The sequence below is a fragment of the Oreochromis niloticus genome, linkage group LG17 (genome assembly GCF_001858045.2).
Source record: "Oreochromis niloticus isolate F11D_XX linkage group LG17, O_niloticus_UMD_NMBU, whole genome shotgun sequence".
NCBI lineage: Eukaryota > Metazoa > Chordata > Actinopteri > Cichliformes > Cichlidae > Oreochromis > Oreochromis niloticus.
Window position 1 is genome coordinate 18,847,580 of NC_031981.2, and position 16,771 is coordinate 18,864,350.

A 16,771-nucleotide genomic window follows, 5' to 3' on the forward strand; every position below is an offset into this window, starting at 1 on the left:
GCATTAACTTGTGTAATGACTCAAAATCCTCACTTGGGAGTATTTACCTCGCAATTTTGTGATAAGAGTTGACTGGTTGAAGATGGGCTCTGAGCCAATGGCTGACTCTCAGAGCACTTAAAGCAAATAGTAATAACAAGGTGGGACTTTTTCAAATAAAATCTATTAAAAACTGGTGAAAAACTGACTTGAAAAAGTTCCCAACCGCTTTAATGTTTTGCAGTTTATTGTTATTTGCCTGCTTAAAAGCGTTTGTGCTGCATAAGAGGCCGCTCATTTACACCTTCTCAGCCATTTTTCACTTCACTGTCTACCTCTGGAAGTGTTTTCCGAGCTGTCAGTGTTGCGAGAAAAGACTGTTTACTTAAAACTGCGGTGATTATTGTCTTCACGCAAGACATATAAAAACTTTTTGGGGTCATAAATATTCCCCCTGCGAATCAGCAGTATAGAAAAATGATGAGCCTTTCATTGTGCATAATGTGCCCGTGCCTATTAAATTAGATTCCCCCATTTACCTGAAATAGTATTTTAATGTTGTGATCAAGCTGCACACCTGACAGCACCAACAATAAATGTTTGTGTGTGTAGGCTTCATTTTCTAATTGAAAGTCAGCCTTGAGCCATTCATTGTCTTCGGCAAGTGGAAGTGCACTCTGTCCTTTTTTATTTCCTGGAGTCTGAGTGGTTCAGAAGATGGTTATCGAATGGTTCGCCAAAATAAAATCAATTATTAGCCATCAAAGGTCTGCAGTGGAAGAGCTCTGTGCAGGTCATAAAGACGTCGAAGGCCATTTTAGAGCCCATATTATCAGGTTTTGTTTGTTTGAGACTGCAGAAATTCTAGTGATAATAATAAGCAATAGAATGAGAGCAGAAATAATTAAAGCTGAAGCTGGAGCAGGGCTCTCAAAAGGCTCTGCCAGTTTATCCACATATTGGGTGTACAGGGGCATCAAGTTGTGGTTTAAAGGTTATTTTATTTTCTGCATATTACAAGATAAAATTATTCTAGATTAGCTGGTGTTGTATGGCCTCAGTCACACAGGCCTTTAGACTCTTTAGCAACCCTCGGCAACCACATGTGTATTTACTAGAGATGGCACGATACCACTTTTTTTTGTCCGATACCGATACCGATATCATAAATTTGGATATCTGCCGATACCGATATGAATCCGATATAGTGTGTTTTTTTAATCAATAAAACTGTTTTTTTAATATCTTGCTGCATTTTGTATAAGTTCATACTCAAGTTTAAATAAACAACAACACTAAAGCTATTCTGTTATACCTGTATGTAAATACACTGCACCCAAAATATTTCATAGTTCAGCAACACTGATCAATCTAATAAACTTAAACCTGCTCCATCCTCCCTATTCTGGTATTTTAAAGAGTACTTAGCAGAAATATTAAGCAACCTAACTAATAGGGTTGCAAATTCCCAGCCAAAAAAAAATAGGGAACCACCCCCCACCCCCCACCTCATGATGCTTAATCGATGTAATCAACTTTAATTTGATGCAGTGTGAAAAAAAAAATGCACAGAATTAAATTAATTTTCAAGAATAATTAAATAGATTCAACATCTTTCTTCTACAGAATTGCAGAATTCACAGATGGTACCTTCCCAAAGGAAAAAGTACTATAGCTTACTAGGGTATATTAGACTTAACAGTTACTATATACAGTAATGGACTTCTATACATTTTACATCAGATTAAAACTTTGGGAGTAAGATTCAGATAATTATTTATTAAAAGCTAGACATTTTAAATGAGAATAAGAAAGAAAAGTATGTCTTTGTGCCCCCTTTTCCCTGTTAATGCCCTATCGGCCCCCCTGGCTAAACTTTGCTAGATCCGCCCCTGCACAGTTACCAGCCGTCAGCTACGTAGAAAACGATCCTGGTCTAGAAAGTAATATTAAATAAATTCTAACAACAGCTTATCAAGCTTAAACGTGCTGCTGTTGTTCAGCCGCTGGTTTCCTCTTTCTGGTGCAAAGTGGGCCAAAAACAAAAAAGAGAGATGGACTCGCGACAGAAAAGCTGATCAGCTGATCATTGATCAGTTTCATGATTGAAGTAGCAGCAGGAGGGGGAGGGAGAGAGAGGCACTCGCTCCATATATCGGTTGTTAAGCTTAACATGGGAACGCTTTACAAACATTCAGAGATGAACTTACACACTTGCTTTACTTCTCTCTGGGATAACTTCCTCGGAGATGAAATGCTGGTTTGGTAGCGAGGCTCCAAATACACACAGCCGCTCTATCACGTGATGCACACTGCTCCGACATGCTACGGTTATGAGCCGAGTTACGCCGTGTCGCAAGTTTTGTGAGGTGTTTTTTTGATATTTAATGGATCGATTACATTTTTTATTTCTCGCCGATATCCGATCCAGTAATTTAGGTCAGTATCGGACCGATACCGATACGTAATATCGGATCGGTCCATCTCTAGTATTTACCAACCAGTTGTAAGTGGTTGTTAAAGTTTGCTGCAAGATTGCTGCGGTCTCTTGTAGTTTGCATGAACGATGCCAATTTATCTTCCAAGCAAGTTAAATAGTAGTAGTTATTGTTTAGTTATTGTTTACAATCAAGTTGGCATTAGCCAAGCAAACAACCACTAGTTTTCCCTACACAACCACTGATTGTCAGATGGTTGCTAATGAGTCTTTAGGCCTCTGATGATAGCTGTTGGAGACAAGGTGGAGGACGAGAGAGGTGCAAACCATTGAATGTATGTAAAGTGTACAGACGAATTCTAAACTTCCTGTTCTTAAAGCGTCAGGATCAGCTACCATACTTTTGGTTTTTGGATCCAAAGTGACCATACTTGGATGAAAGTGGGGAATGTTAAGCCATCTGCCAGTGCAAACAAGCTTGGTTAGCTTTACCTGCAGAGGCGCAAACGCCTGCTAATAACTGCTAAGTATCTAAGAAGTAACTAAGAATTTTACTCATTAGAACGTAAGCACAAATTCCCAGATAAAAACTGATAGGTATAGTCAGATAATCCCATTTAAAAGAGTTCCTAAAAGCACATGAAGCCTATTTTAATTATTCTTATTAACAGAGGCTAAGCCTCGAGACAGTTAGCAGAGACAACTAGCAGACGACAGCAGTTAGATCCCTAATTTTAACTCCAAAAAGAGTTTCTGCTGGAAAGTTGCCGTAAAGTTGAGGATTTTAACATGGAAGTCTGTTGGGATTGACTCAGTTTTCATGGAACCAAAGCCTGCTCAAGCATGACTGGCCCTCAGAGTACAAACGGACTAAAATATGAACCATATTTATGTATAGATATCTGTTTATAGAAATTAAATGAATGCAACAAGCCCAGTATACCTTATATGCCTAATACAGCACAGCCTTTGTATCAGATTCTGTTTTCAACCAACTGCTTCTTCCTAAATGTTTTCCTTCAAGGTCTTGAAAGAGTCATTTTAAAAAGTCAATGCAAATGAACTGGAGCAGCATCTCGAGGCTGCTGTGGCCACTACTGTGAATACATGCTTCTCCTCTTTCGCTCTATATACCCCCCACCCCCATTCTTTCTTCTCCCCTTCTTGCTCTGTCAGCTTCATCCCCAAACATCCCCTCTCCCACTCCTCCTTCTCGCCTCCTAACCTCTGTTCATATCCTCCACCTTCCCTGCTGTTCCAGTTTAGCCTGTCCATGAGCCAGTCCTAAGCTCTGTACTTCCAGCGCAGAGCAGTGGGAATTTTCAAATCCGCTGTCCAAATCGGGACGTGAGTTGCTGCTTTGTTGTCTTTGTAGTGTTGAAATAAAAGTATTGGTTATGTTTTGCGTAGCAACAAATTTTAATTTTAAAGCAGTTTCATAATTTTACTGCAACTTTATTTACTTTTTTTTTGACTTGATAAGAAACGAGCTAGAAAAAACTATAAAGTCAATGTAGTAAACAAGTAAATCTGTTTATCTAGAGAAATCTAGAGAGAAAGAGAATAAATAAAGTGCTTTAAATCTCCATTCCTTTTAAAGGTCAGCAGGGGGCGATCCCTCCTGTTGCAGAAAGCTTGTGTAGAAGTCTATGAGAAGAAGATCCCACTTTATTACATCAGTATACGAGTTTATGTTAGGTTATGTGATCGACAGGTTTCTCAGTCAAATCCACCCTGTGCTCGTTGCTAGTTTCAAAAAGCATTGCTCTGCTCAAGGCGTATGCAGCACACCATAGCTGCATTGATCTTTTATCTTCAGTGAATGATCTTACCAGTTATTTGATACCAGTCTCAGTTACTGTTGACATAAATCACATGTTGAACCAAATTTGAGTCCAGTGCCAAACTGATATTGAGGAAAGCCTGCCCTCAAATTTAGAATTTAAAGCAAATTATGGTTATTACTGACAGCTCACACGAAACCCTTGTAATACCAGCCATTTCCCTTTCATTTTTTTCAGTTGGTGAGGAAAGCAGGTGCTGATTTGGCCATTTGGGGACTTGGCGGGAGTCATAGAGCAATAATGAAAAAGTAACACGACCATAAAAGAAAAGAAAAACGTTTTTATGACTCTGAATGTGGCAACATCTCCAATTCAGTTGATTTGGAGAAGGGTATGAGCTGCCTCCACAGCAAAAAAGCAAATTCCTGGCGAGTTTCCTTCGTAATTGGCACACTCTTGGCGCTCTTCTCAAAGTGCTCCAGGGCTGCTTTTAAAGAAAAGAAATGGACCTATTAACCAGGTGTCAAATCAGTCAGATTAGTCAGCTGCTGGGTGTGACAGGTGTGTTCTGTAGGTATGAGCAGATATGATGATCGTCTATCAATCTATTTTTAGCTATGTTACCTATCTAAATAATCATCATCAACCATTTCTTCCCACAAGCACACACCTGCCTCCCCTCACGGCTCATTTCAAACATCCTCCCAGTATACCCTACCTCCCCCTTCCCTGCCCCTTTGTGGTTTCTATGTGCTGAGGAGATGGAGGGGCTTTTTGCGAATCTCTGTCCTTCTATTCTTCCTCCTTCTGTCACGGGAGCTGTCGCTGTCATCGTCACGCAGGTTCAGTGTGGTTATGTTGGTGATATATATTTTTCTGTGGCTGTTGAATGTTATGGATGTTTTATTGTTGACTCGAGTATGATCTTCCTCCTTTTCTTCTGAAGGTTGTCTCTATCTTGAACCAGTCTTTGCCTGAAATCACACTACTCAAACTCCCATGTTCCTCTGCTTCTGCGAACGACACGGCCCTCCCCGTCTCTATATTCACCCTGGCTGTCCTAGAATCCGTTCTTGCATCAATTTGTCCTCTTTTTCTCAGACATCCCACACCGGCCTCCATCCCTCCCTTCCCTGTTTCCTTCTTCCATCCCTCTTCAGCTCCTCTCTTTTGTCCTCATGAATATTTTAGATGCAATGGCCAAATCCTTGCTTCTGTGGAACTAATATAAACCACTTAGTCGAAAAGGAAATACTGGTAGTCCAGCTTGGTCTTGGCTAGTAAACAAACACCCCAAACCAGGTTGGAAATAAATAGGTCTTTACGGATTTCTGTGTGCCTGCAACTCCCAGGGGCCCTCAGTCCCACGTAGCATCGCTGCTGAGGTCCTATTAAATCTCGATATCAATCAGAAGAGCGCTTCACCATCCCGCTATTAATAAAATATGGATCACACCACCAGTGGATGGCTGGGCCTGGGGAGCTACCCTACTTTCATTAAAGGACTGTTTGGTTCTCCACTGACGACAGAATGCGGCCCGTGAGGTATTTTTAGCGCTCGAGCCACGTCCCATCTCTGTGCTGTGAAAAATAAGACATGCACCAACCAGCCAGAAAGTATGGCTTCGACTCTAAGCGTTTCTTTTTTTCATTAACAGCTTCGACATTAATGAATCAGTGTGCAGGCGCAGTGGAATTCCTTATTTAGAAGCTTTGGCTTCAAGCTGCAGAAACGGGCTAAAGATAGAAATGTTTCTTTGCGGATGAAAAGCATCCTGTCTGACAGTTGGAGACAAACTGATGAGTCTCCTTTAGGTGACAGCCGATGATGTTGTAGCTGACCGGTTTTATAAATAGAGTCAGGACCGATCAGGACCAGTCTGGAGGGCTAACCCAAATGGATGCCCCCTGCAGAACTGATCTAGTTCTGGGGCATTACTTCTCTGCAGAGGATGGAGGCAGCCTCCTGTAAAATAAGCAGTTAAATGGCAGATTGTGGCCCACCTAAAATAGACAGTCCCCTGAATAAATCGAAAAATGACCCCTTTTTGTATGTCCTATCTTCAGCGCTACCACTTAGCACAGCAGCCCTGGCACTGCAAAGGACGCATCAAATGTTTACTAGGTCAGAGCTTCAGTCTCTTTTTTTATCACCTTCATGCCTCTTTAATGTTAAGTAACCAAGGTAGTTTCACATAAAAGGTGATTGAACTCTATCTTCCAGTTGGCAGTGACAAAAAAGAAGAAAAAAAAGGTCAATAGGTTTCATATAAGATCAGAGACAGGTCTGCATAACCAATAGGAACAATCATTTTGAAAATTGAACACAGAAGATGTTGATTTGAGTGCTCAGATGATAAAAACTCTTCAAGTGTATTTCTTTCAGTTCTAAAGTTGTTCTCACTAAAGACCAAGGCTCATTCTTCTTGACAGCCATCACTTAAACTTGTTATTCTATGCAGAAAATGGTGTAGACTATAAAAACTAAATCTTCAATACTGTGGCCTCAGTTGATACGTTCATTTCTTAGTTGACACAGTCTGAACCTCTAAGAGGAAGGCCCGGTAAACTTTTTGAGTTCTATAATTTCTGCTCTTATCATGTGTTAATAATATAGGTTTGGCAACCATGCCTTCAAAAAATATCCACATGGATAACTGGTTTGTAAAGTTACAAAAAATGCCAATATATGCAAGTTATTAAAAACAGAGAAAACATACGTGCACAGTCTGAGTTTGATGACAGAAAAAGATTTTCAAAAAGGCTGGGACCAAGGGTGTGCTGACCACTGTGATGCAGGACCTCTTTCAACCACACCAGTTACTTTAGTTTTTAAATCATTTCCCGTTATTGCCTAGGATATATAATTTCAGCTACCCAGCAGTTTAGTGTGCCTGATAATGACATTGCTTTAATTCAATTCAGTTTTATCTGTATAGCGATAAGTCACAACAAGAGTTTGTCTGAAGTTGCTTTATGTTGTAAAGTAAAGACCCTGTGTGAGCAAGCACATGGTGACAGTGAGAAGGAAAAACTCCCTTTTAACTGGAAGAAATATCCAGCAGGTTGAGGGGGAGGGGACGGAGGTGAGACGAGAGAGAGAGAGATTAATAATAACTAATGATTAACTACAGAGAGTGAAAGGGTGAGGAAAGAAGAAACACGCAGTGCATCATGGGAAGACCCCACAAGCCTAGACCAGTTGCAGCATAACTGAGGGAGAGTTCAGGGTCACCTGATCCAGTTAAATATGGGTCAAACCAAAGCAGAGTTCCCCACTTTGCCTAATCTCCTATTAAAATAAAATGAGGCCAAGAGACACACATCTGGAACTTGTTTAAATATGCTTTCATATTTTCATGGTAGAGTTTTAACTTTCCACGACAGAGATGTGTTTTTAATGACACCCGAGAAGCTGAAGATCAGATTCAGATTCTGAATCTTTAAATATAGATTATATCTTTTAAAATGTATTATATACCACAGATGATTTAAAAAAAAAAATTCAAAATATTATGTTTGCCCACGTAGTCTTTGCCTCCCTATCTGTACCAGCCTGGTTCTTTTATAAGTAACCATATTACTAATCAACCTGATTTTGATTTTGTTGAAACACGTTCAAAATGCTTTGCTGGCATCAAAATAAGCATATTAAAAAATATTTATTTTAAAATTGGTTATATTCAACTTAATAGGGGGTTTAACTCGCTTGGTTGGCGTGCCCCGTGTCTCAAATGTGTGTAGACGTAGAAAAGGTCGTCCTGTAATTGTAAAGTTGGCGATTTGATCCAAAGCTGTAACCAAGCAGTTTGAGCGCTCTGTACAAAATATAAAAGGAATGATCATAATCAGCATTAAAAGAGACAAACAGTGACTATGAGTTTTAAAATCAGTTTGTGAAACAGCCCAACAATCAAAGAAACCAACCTGCCCTATACCCAGCAAAGAAGCGTTCGATTTTAAACAGTGAGGCTCATCAGAAACGTGTTACCCTCCAGAAAGGGCGGTCAGAGCCCGAAGAAAACTTGTAACTGTACAAGTACAGGTCTACGTTTTCTCAGGGAAACGCCTGAGTTTAAAATCCAGGCAGCAGTGGATGTAGTCAGGAGAAAAAACTGACCATTCGTCTCTCATCCTCATTCTATCACAGCTACAGGCGGCTTGTGATAGAGGTGGAAGAGAACAATGATCATCTATTCCTCAACATATCTGTCCTTCCCCTCTCTCTCTGTCTTGTTGTCTGTTGCATTATCCTCACAATTTCCTCTTTTTTCCCCCTCTCTCCGCCCTTTCATCCCATCCACACAGCCAGGGAGAGTCTATCTGATGACCCATGCTATTAGTTTTTTCCTCCCTAGCCAAGCCACGGGTCAGCCAGCTGAACCTGAACGTGTGTGTGTGTGTGTGTGTGTGTGTGTGTGTGTGTGTGTGTGCGTGCAAGCATGTGTGTAATCAGTTCAGGCCTGGCTGCGCTAACATGGCTTGGTGAGTTTGTTAGCATATTATTAGCCTGGGGTGTTGTTGAAGCACTTCTCACATTATCTCCTCTAATCACTCCCTAACCAGTCAGACAAACACAACCTTGCACCCCCTCCTCCCACCCCTTACCCACAAACAACTGATAACAAACTCCCCTAAAATTGCCTCTGGCTGTGTCCAATCTTGATTGGCTAAAATCAGTGTCAGTCACGGAGGAGGTCGACCACACCTCCACTTCCTATTCGCCTTCCTCTCCCTGTGGATTGAATTAATATCATTTCCTATCCTCCCGTCTTCCCGAGCCCCCTGCTGATGCCCCCCCCTCACCTCGCCCTCCTCTATCACATCTCTTTCCTGTCTGACAAAGACAGAAAGAGAGGGCACCCAATCAGACACACAAAACAACATGAACGGCCCAAATGGATTCAAATTGTTTTCATGCAAATTTGGCCTGCTTTACACCGCTCAATTGCTGAGAGATGAGAGCGGCTGAATACAGGTACGACGAATTCGACTGGTGTGTGTGTGTGTGTGGGAGCGAGAGGAAGGAGGAGGAGGAGGGGCAAGGAAGCGGGAAGGCATCAACAGCCAATCCGACGCTCCGATGGTTATTGTCCCAGGTGTCCTGTGGTGGATGGGGCGGGGAGGGGTTGTGGTTGTCATTACACTGTGCTCGTTTTTCGCCTGTTGTTTCTACAGCGACTGAGAACACTGTTGTCTGCCTGTGAGCTGTTCTCTGTATCAATCTCTGTTTTGGGTTTTTATAACGACGACGTGTCCAACCCTTTTGTCTTGTTTTTGTTCTTTCTTGTCTTCCCTCCTCCTCCTCCTCCTGCCCTTCTGCCCTCCCTCCCACTCCCCCTCCATCCCTCCCTCCCTCTGCCCCCCCTTCCTCGTTACAGGATGTGCGTTTGTCACGTTTTCCACCAGAGCTATGGCACAGAATGCAATCAAAGCCATGCACCAGTCTCAGACTATGGAGGTATGGTACTCTTGCCCTTTCTTCAACTCTCTGTCTCTTTAGTGCCTTTAATACATGCACTTCACTCTGTTAATGTGCTGGCAATTATATGTCTGTCTCATCTTTGAGTCACTTCTTTAGTAAAAGCCGCGACTTACTACTTTAATAGGTTGGGCTGAGTAACATTTCCTGGAGCACTTCTGACACAGGTCCAGTGAATTGAATGCCTCGATGTAAGGACTAAAGGAGCGCTGCTTTAACACGTAACCATTATGTACGTCTTATTCTGCCCGCTTAAGAGAAATGTGATATCAATTTTTCCTCAGCACAAGGAGAATAAAATCTTTAAACCACAACAGTTAGCAAATGCTTAGCTTTTTGTGAAACGCGATTATAAGTCGGTAAGTGCTACTCAAGCATAGACTGTATATAAAAGGTGGCTGTGACCACTGTGACATCATCCACTAGTTAACAAAGTCATGATGGGAAGCCTTCATGTTCTGAAACAAGATGTGAGCACGCAAAACCATTCATCCACCTTTTATTTACAGTCTATTTAATTAACATGCAGGAAGTTTTAATAAGACTGTAAAAGTGTTAACGGCCTTATTAGATTACTTTTAATAAAGTCGTTGGCAGTTTCTATGTGTAGAGATCATTTCAGACGACTGCGAACTCTTTATTATAATTATTATTACAATTGTGTGCTAATCAAACAAAACCAAAGCTTGTTAAGGGTTTAAAATAAACATTGTGAATAAGAATAGTAACAATAATACTTTTTTAACCCTGTTTGTTAAGTTACAAGTTAGGCAAAGTGTACGAGTAATGTAAATACTCAGAGGTGTTAATTGTGTTCTGAAGTAGTCTATGTCTTATTACAGTCCATAAACATTATTTACATGTGTATACTTTTTTATTTTACATTATTTTTATTATTATTTTTAACCATTATTATCCTTCATTCTTCACTCACACATGAGGCCAATTCCATCCCCTCAACCTACAGGGTATAACTGTTCACCTTACATTTGATGATTTTTTACTTGATGATTTTTTTTTAAAGCATTAAATGTAAAGCATTAACTGTTTGGTGCAAGTCTGCCTATGCTTTCAATCTTTATGATTATCCAACTAAATTCTTTTTATTCGGTGTGTAAATTTAAATGAATTCAGCTTGTATCTTTAGGAAATGTGAGTTGTAACAAAATCTCGGCTTTCCTGCGCCGCATGCAGGCGGTAAAAATAATGATTAATTTGACGAGAGTTTATTTAATGAGGTGATTTTCATTTATAAGATGTCTCTTTTCCATAAAAGAGTTATGGTGCTGCTGACTTCTGTAGTGTCTGTGGAGCTGCCATTCAGAAAGAAAGGAGAGATTTATTACATAACTTGAGCCACTCAGGGGTTTTGGGTCTTTTGTTTATTTGTGTAAAGCTTCAGGCTCAGATTATGCTGGGGTTTAGTTAATTTGCAAATCAGTGTGTATTGCAATAGCCGTCTTTTTTTGTGCGATTTTGAAAGAATACAATGAAAACTAGCCTTGAATCTCCGGTTCAGATGTCCAATTAGGAGGTACAAGCCGCACTAGGTGTTAAAGACAATACTGTGGCTTTAGGTTAGGACCTGTGCAGACCTCTAACGCCACATGCAAGGTGTGCAGAGGACCAGTGTGACACATTCACCTAAAAGCTAGAAGTCCATCCAGAGCTTTAGCAGAAGCTGGCACAGTCACGTCCTCAGCCTTGGGATAAAAATCAGCGTTGCCGCTTTACTCTCCATTTTTCCAATTGCAGATTTTCCAACTAGGGCAAACTTTGGCAAAGTCTCCAAACTGTGACAAATAAGCAGCACCCTTGACACAACAACCGCAAATTGGCAGGTGGTGTTACAGACCTCATCAGCTGCACAGTGACCCCAGCGGTGCCATAATGGGGACCTAGTCGCGGCTCTTTTGTGTCCCCCCCCTCACCCAAGTTTTTGGGGCGCCCTTGTCAGCATTGTCAGGCCTGGTGACAGGGCAGGATGACAGGAGTGTGATTGGGGAGAGAATTACATGGTATAAGACGAGCACGGCGTGTGTGAACCCCTGCGAGTCAGAGAGAAAGAGACAAAAAAAAGCGGTAATAACAGGCTGTGTTAAGGGAAAAAAAGAACGAGTGGCATTCACCCCCGTAGCCCCCTCATTAGAGCTGATCATGATAATCATGGCTGCTATTGATGTGCTGTGACCCTGACGTGGGGAAAACGCATGCTCCTCCCTCTGTCTGTCTATCTGTGAGTGTGTGTGTGTGTGTGGTTTCTCTGTTTATGTTGCCACACTGTGAATATCAGTGTCTGTGTTGATTTATGTGGCCGAGCAGCAGCGGTGTCTGTCTTTCTGAGTCGAAGGAGCGACGCTCCTCTCCGACGGCGTTAGCATTAGGCTAGAATTATCCTCGCTCCGAGCAAGTTGTCTACCACAGTGGGGCCGGTAAACACTACCAGTGCCCCTTTGCTTTTATCATGCACACAGGAAAAGGGGAAAAATAGAAGCTTTAAACCATAACACAACGATATTACAGTGGACAATGGCAAAATACCTTCATTTCCATTTGAAAACAAGCTGTCTAGCCCCAGGCGGACCTAAATTGCCGCATCCGTTTGTTAATGTTCCTCAGATTTGCAATTTAAAAGTAATTACTTCGAGTCCGAATGAGGGAATGAGGTCTGGTAAATAGAGTTTGGTTATTGTCTTGGCTCTATTGCACCCCACTGTCTTAGATAGAGAAAGATTGTGTGCACGTGATGCGTGTGTTCGTGTGTCTGTGTGAGTGTATTCCCCGTCACGTACGCGCCACATGTCACGAGGAAGAAGTAAGGCAGCCCGGGCGCTCCATTCGTTGATGGCCCTGTCACTGTCATATCCATTCTCATTACGGCGTGACATTCAGGTACACGCTGGCACACGTTTGTACACACACACACACACACCCTTGCTCCCTGAATGTTAGGTCGTAATGAAAGTGGATATGAGCGGGACAGGTAATTCACTGTCGAACCTCTAAAGACACACACGGAGAAAAGTGGGTCGCCTTCGTTGTGCTTTATTTGTGCTTTACATTATTCACTCCTTTTATAAAGACTCATTTAGCACTCAGGTTCCCCTCGTGCAGCTTTCCATCAACACTGATTTTTCTATTTCCCACCTTTTTCCTTTTTTCCTTTTCCTACACGAAACTAGAGGGACACTTGTGTATTATCCTGCGCTTGCTGCATGCATGCACACACACCCCCTCCGACCCCCCGCCGGAAATACAGAAGCGTTCAAGCGCATTTAGACGAGAGCTTAAGTAGAGCATGAGAGAAAACACAGCAGTGTCTGTTTAAACAGTGAACAAACACATCTGTCAACTGTAGTGAAGAACAGAGACAGATACAGACTGACAGTGGGAAGAAAATAGGAGATTAGATTAATCAGGGGCTGATGTTGACACCGTATAAGGCTGGATGATCCCATGTTTTATTTTAACAGAAGGAGTCTGAGTTAGCCTAACTTACCAGTCTCGAGTATTTGTCACAAAATGCCAGATTCGTCTTTGTTTTCCAAATAGTCTCAATTTACTCTGAATTTAGTCACAGTTTACTATGTATATGCGTGTTCTAGAGTGTATATGCTCTGTCGGTGTTATAAGTACCATCTAAGACTAATTTAAGCTGAAGTGTTGATTCAGCTGTAGGATCAGTCTGGAGGCTTCAGTTTGTCGTGCTGTTCAATCGCGCGCTGTTTTACACCGACAGGTGATGTGTGTGTCCACACTTGCTGACAGGAAACACAATCCAGTCGCCCAGTTCTGATGTTATCAGCTCAATGAACGGCCAGTAGGTGCAATTCTTCGTCTAATAGCAAACTCAGAAGGTGGTTTTCAAACATTGTAGGCACTCCAGCTTGTGCAGGAGACCTCTAGTGGTAGTTTGAAGAAGTGCATGTAAGATTTCCAAAGGTAAATAAATGTCTTGGTGATCAAGGAAAAGGATACTCAAGAGCCCTTTTTGCATTATACACACATTCATAGAGCACATTATTAAATGCAGTTCATCTACCACACAGTAAATATGCATCGGGGGCAAATTGGGGTTCAGGGATCAAACTACCCACCTTCTCATCAGCAAACAACCGATTCTACCTTCTAAGATATAGCCATCCATATTTTTGGAGCCTGAAACAAACCTGAAGACAACTGCTAGGAAAGAAAAAGCAAGCCGGTTGATGTGCCAAGCTCACACGATGTTTTGTTGCGCTTGATCAGCCACCATCGAATGAGGCTACATACAGTTACAAAAAGAGGAAGGAGCCTGGCATGTGTGGGACTGGTAACGACTTGTAATGGCTTTTCAGTGAGCTGATAACATTCAAAACTGGAGGTAGAATTTTGCACCACTTTAAGGTTGAAAACGATTAAAAGGTTGGATTGATGTCTCTTTTAGACAGCTTTTATAAACTTCTGGAAATCTCCAAATGGACACAAAGCAACGTCCTTTTCTGCATAATATAGACTTCTAATATATATATATATATATATTAATACAAAGCTAAGAAATTAATTCATTATAGATTTAATTCACTGTATTGGAAATGTTTTACACTATTAAAATAAAAAAAAACAATGATTTAAACTGATGAAAAACTGAGACAGTCTATAAATAATAAAGTGCGAAGCTAAAGTGGAAGGAGAAGTTTAATCACATGCAACAGCGAACAGTTAAACATGGCACGATTTAAAGAGGGAGTGCTTTTCCAAGTATGTAATGGATTGCTTGGATTGCCTTGGACTGATTTTGACGGTTCCTTCTGAGTGAGTAGGCTGGGTTTTGGGGACAATGAGTTGAAACAACATGCACAAAGAGCTCAGACGCAGACTCCTATAGATATCGGGGGCTCCTGGCTTCCTATTAGCAGGGTAAGTTAACATGGTTTGACATTTGAAGGCTATCCGAGAGGTAAATAAATGAGATGGAGAAGGCTCAGAGCGCATAAACTCTCTTGAAAGCTATGAGAGATTGATTTTCAAGGTAAACGGACCGGAGCTTATAAGTTCAGTTCGCGCGTGTGCATCTGAGCATTTTGGGAAAGATGGGAAGCGATGTGTAATGCTCTCTTCACGGTTGTCTCAGAGCGTTGGCTTCAGGGAGCGTAGTTGGCTTTATTAGCTGAGTGAACTCCTGGTTAAGTCGATCCAAGTCACAGACAAAAGTTTCACTTTTTTTCCTCTTTTTCTTAAGGTGGTATTTTCGACTGATCGATACGCTGTAATTACATCATTTTAAAGTCGGATACCATAATTACAGCAGGTGATCATTGCAGTGTCATTTTGAGACCACAGGCTGTCATGCCATCGGCCTACACAGACCCATCTGTCAGTCAGGAACTGTGGCGTGACACCAGGGCATCAAGCATATGCAGCGCAGGTGAAATTTCTGAGGCATATTTTAAGAGGTTTTATCAAGCGCACTCAACCTGCTGCATGATGGCAGCACTGACATCTATATTTCAGCGCAAATGCTGTTACGATATCTGTCTGAGACGGGCATTTCTGTGTAGGAGATTTGTCAAAAGATTGCGAGAAACAGACAAAAATAGCATTTCAGAATAGAGTGTTTTCCCCCGTAGAAGCATCTTCTGGTAAAAAATTCTCCCATGAGACTCGGAGCGCTTTATTTTTTATTTTTCAAGATGTGAAAGTTGTGCAATATGGGAGACTTGACTGACTGGAGTTGAAAATCTGTCTCCTGAAAAAAGCTGAAAATGGGAATCGATGCTTCACCTCCAGCACCGAGTACACAACACATTGCTGTTGTTGAATATGAACCCAGAGACCATTTAAGGCAAAACAGGAACGTTTCTTTTTATGACCACATATTAGTATTCATATGTTGGGTAACATTAGTTGCCTGTTATTAATAAATGCAGTGTATTCTGAGGAGCCGACTGTCCGCGGGAGACTCGTGAAATATCCCGTAAGCGAGATGAAGCCATTATGTCGCCCCCTGCTGTTTGTGTTCAAAAGTGGGCAATTTAAAGCAAATCAGATGGTTTACAAATTTAGATTTACTCAACATGAGGTGTAATTACACCCAGCAGAAAGGTTTTTACAGACTCCCATCAGCAGCAGATACTGATAAACACTGGTGGCCTCATCAAACACTCTGAAATGGACTTAAATAACAGAGGCGTGATGGGTGGTTGGAATCGGGATAATTCCTGAGAGAAGTGACCCTCAGTGGTTGTTATAGGTGGCCATAGGTAGTAGATGGTAATTTTAGAAGAAATGGCAGAAGACTTTGGGCTTTTATATTTTTAATTTCTTTTTCTTTAACCTGTTAAAATTTTAATCCCAGAAAATTCATCCCGATAATCTTTTTGGTCTGTTGTCTGGAGCTGCTGTCTTGGGCTCCTTACTGCCAGCATAGCATCATTTAAACACCACAGCCTACCTGAGTATTGTTGCTGATCACATCCATCCTTTTATTCTGCTTCCAGCAGGCCAATGCACCAGGTGTCAAATCATCTTACAATGTTGTTTTTGAGCATGACGATGAGTTCCCTGTACTCAGATGGCCTCCACACTCACCAGACCTCAGTCCAATAGAGCACCTTTGGACACGTAGTGGAACGGGAGAGTCACATCATGGATGTGCAGCTGACACATCTGCAAGAAATGTGGGATGCTGCCGTGTCTATATGGACAAAAAACAGTAATGTTGGATTGCAGGCTGCGATGTTTCCTCTGAATGTCCTTATAAGGGCAGTGTCGGTTAGACCGTCAGACACCACTGTTTGTCACAGGGTTGTGTACAAGGTGTCCTTGTCTAAAGTAGGGCTTTAATCTAAAGGCTCTGGTGAAAGAAGGAAAGACTGACGTCATGGTTCAAGTGCAGGTTAACCTGTCACCATCTTTTGTTGCCTATTAATCTTTTGTGCCACTGCGAAGCTTACAAGATATGCAGATTTCAGTGGAATATGATGGAAACTACCAGAATAGAAAGGAAATGCAGCTGCAGTAAAAACTATGAAATTACTTGCAAATGGGGAAGAGTTATTTTTCATTGTTGCAGAGGGATGAATATGATAGAACATGAAAGACACGTGT

The 16,771-nt window shown here is 41.5% G+C and overlaps 1 protein-coding gene across 33 annotated transcripts in view; it reads left to right on the top strand.

Moving 5' to 3' along the window:
- celf2 (cugbp, Elav-like family member 2) overlaps positions 1-16,771 on the top strand; it is a 236,708-nt gene that overhangs the window by 186,128 nt on the left and 33,809 nt on the right. For all 33 annotated transcript variants that reach the window (XM_025899580.1, XM_019346845.2, XM_019346846.2 and 30 more), the window contains one exon: positions 9,582-9,661. In XM_025899580.1, coding sequence (XP_025755365.1) covers positions 9,582-9,661 — 80 coding nt within the window. The remainder of the gene's footprint in view (positions 1-9,581; positions 9,662-16,771) is intronic.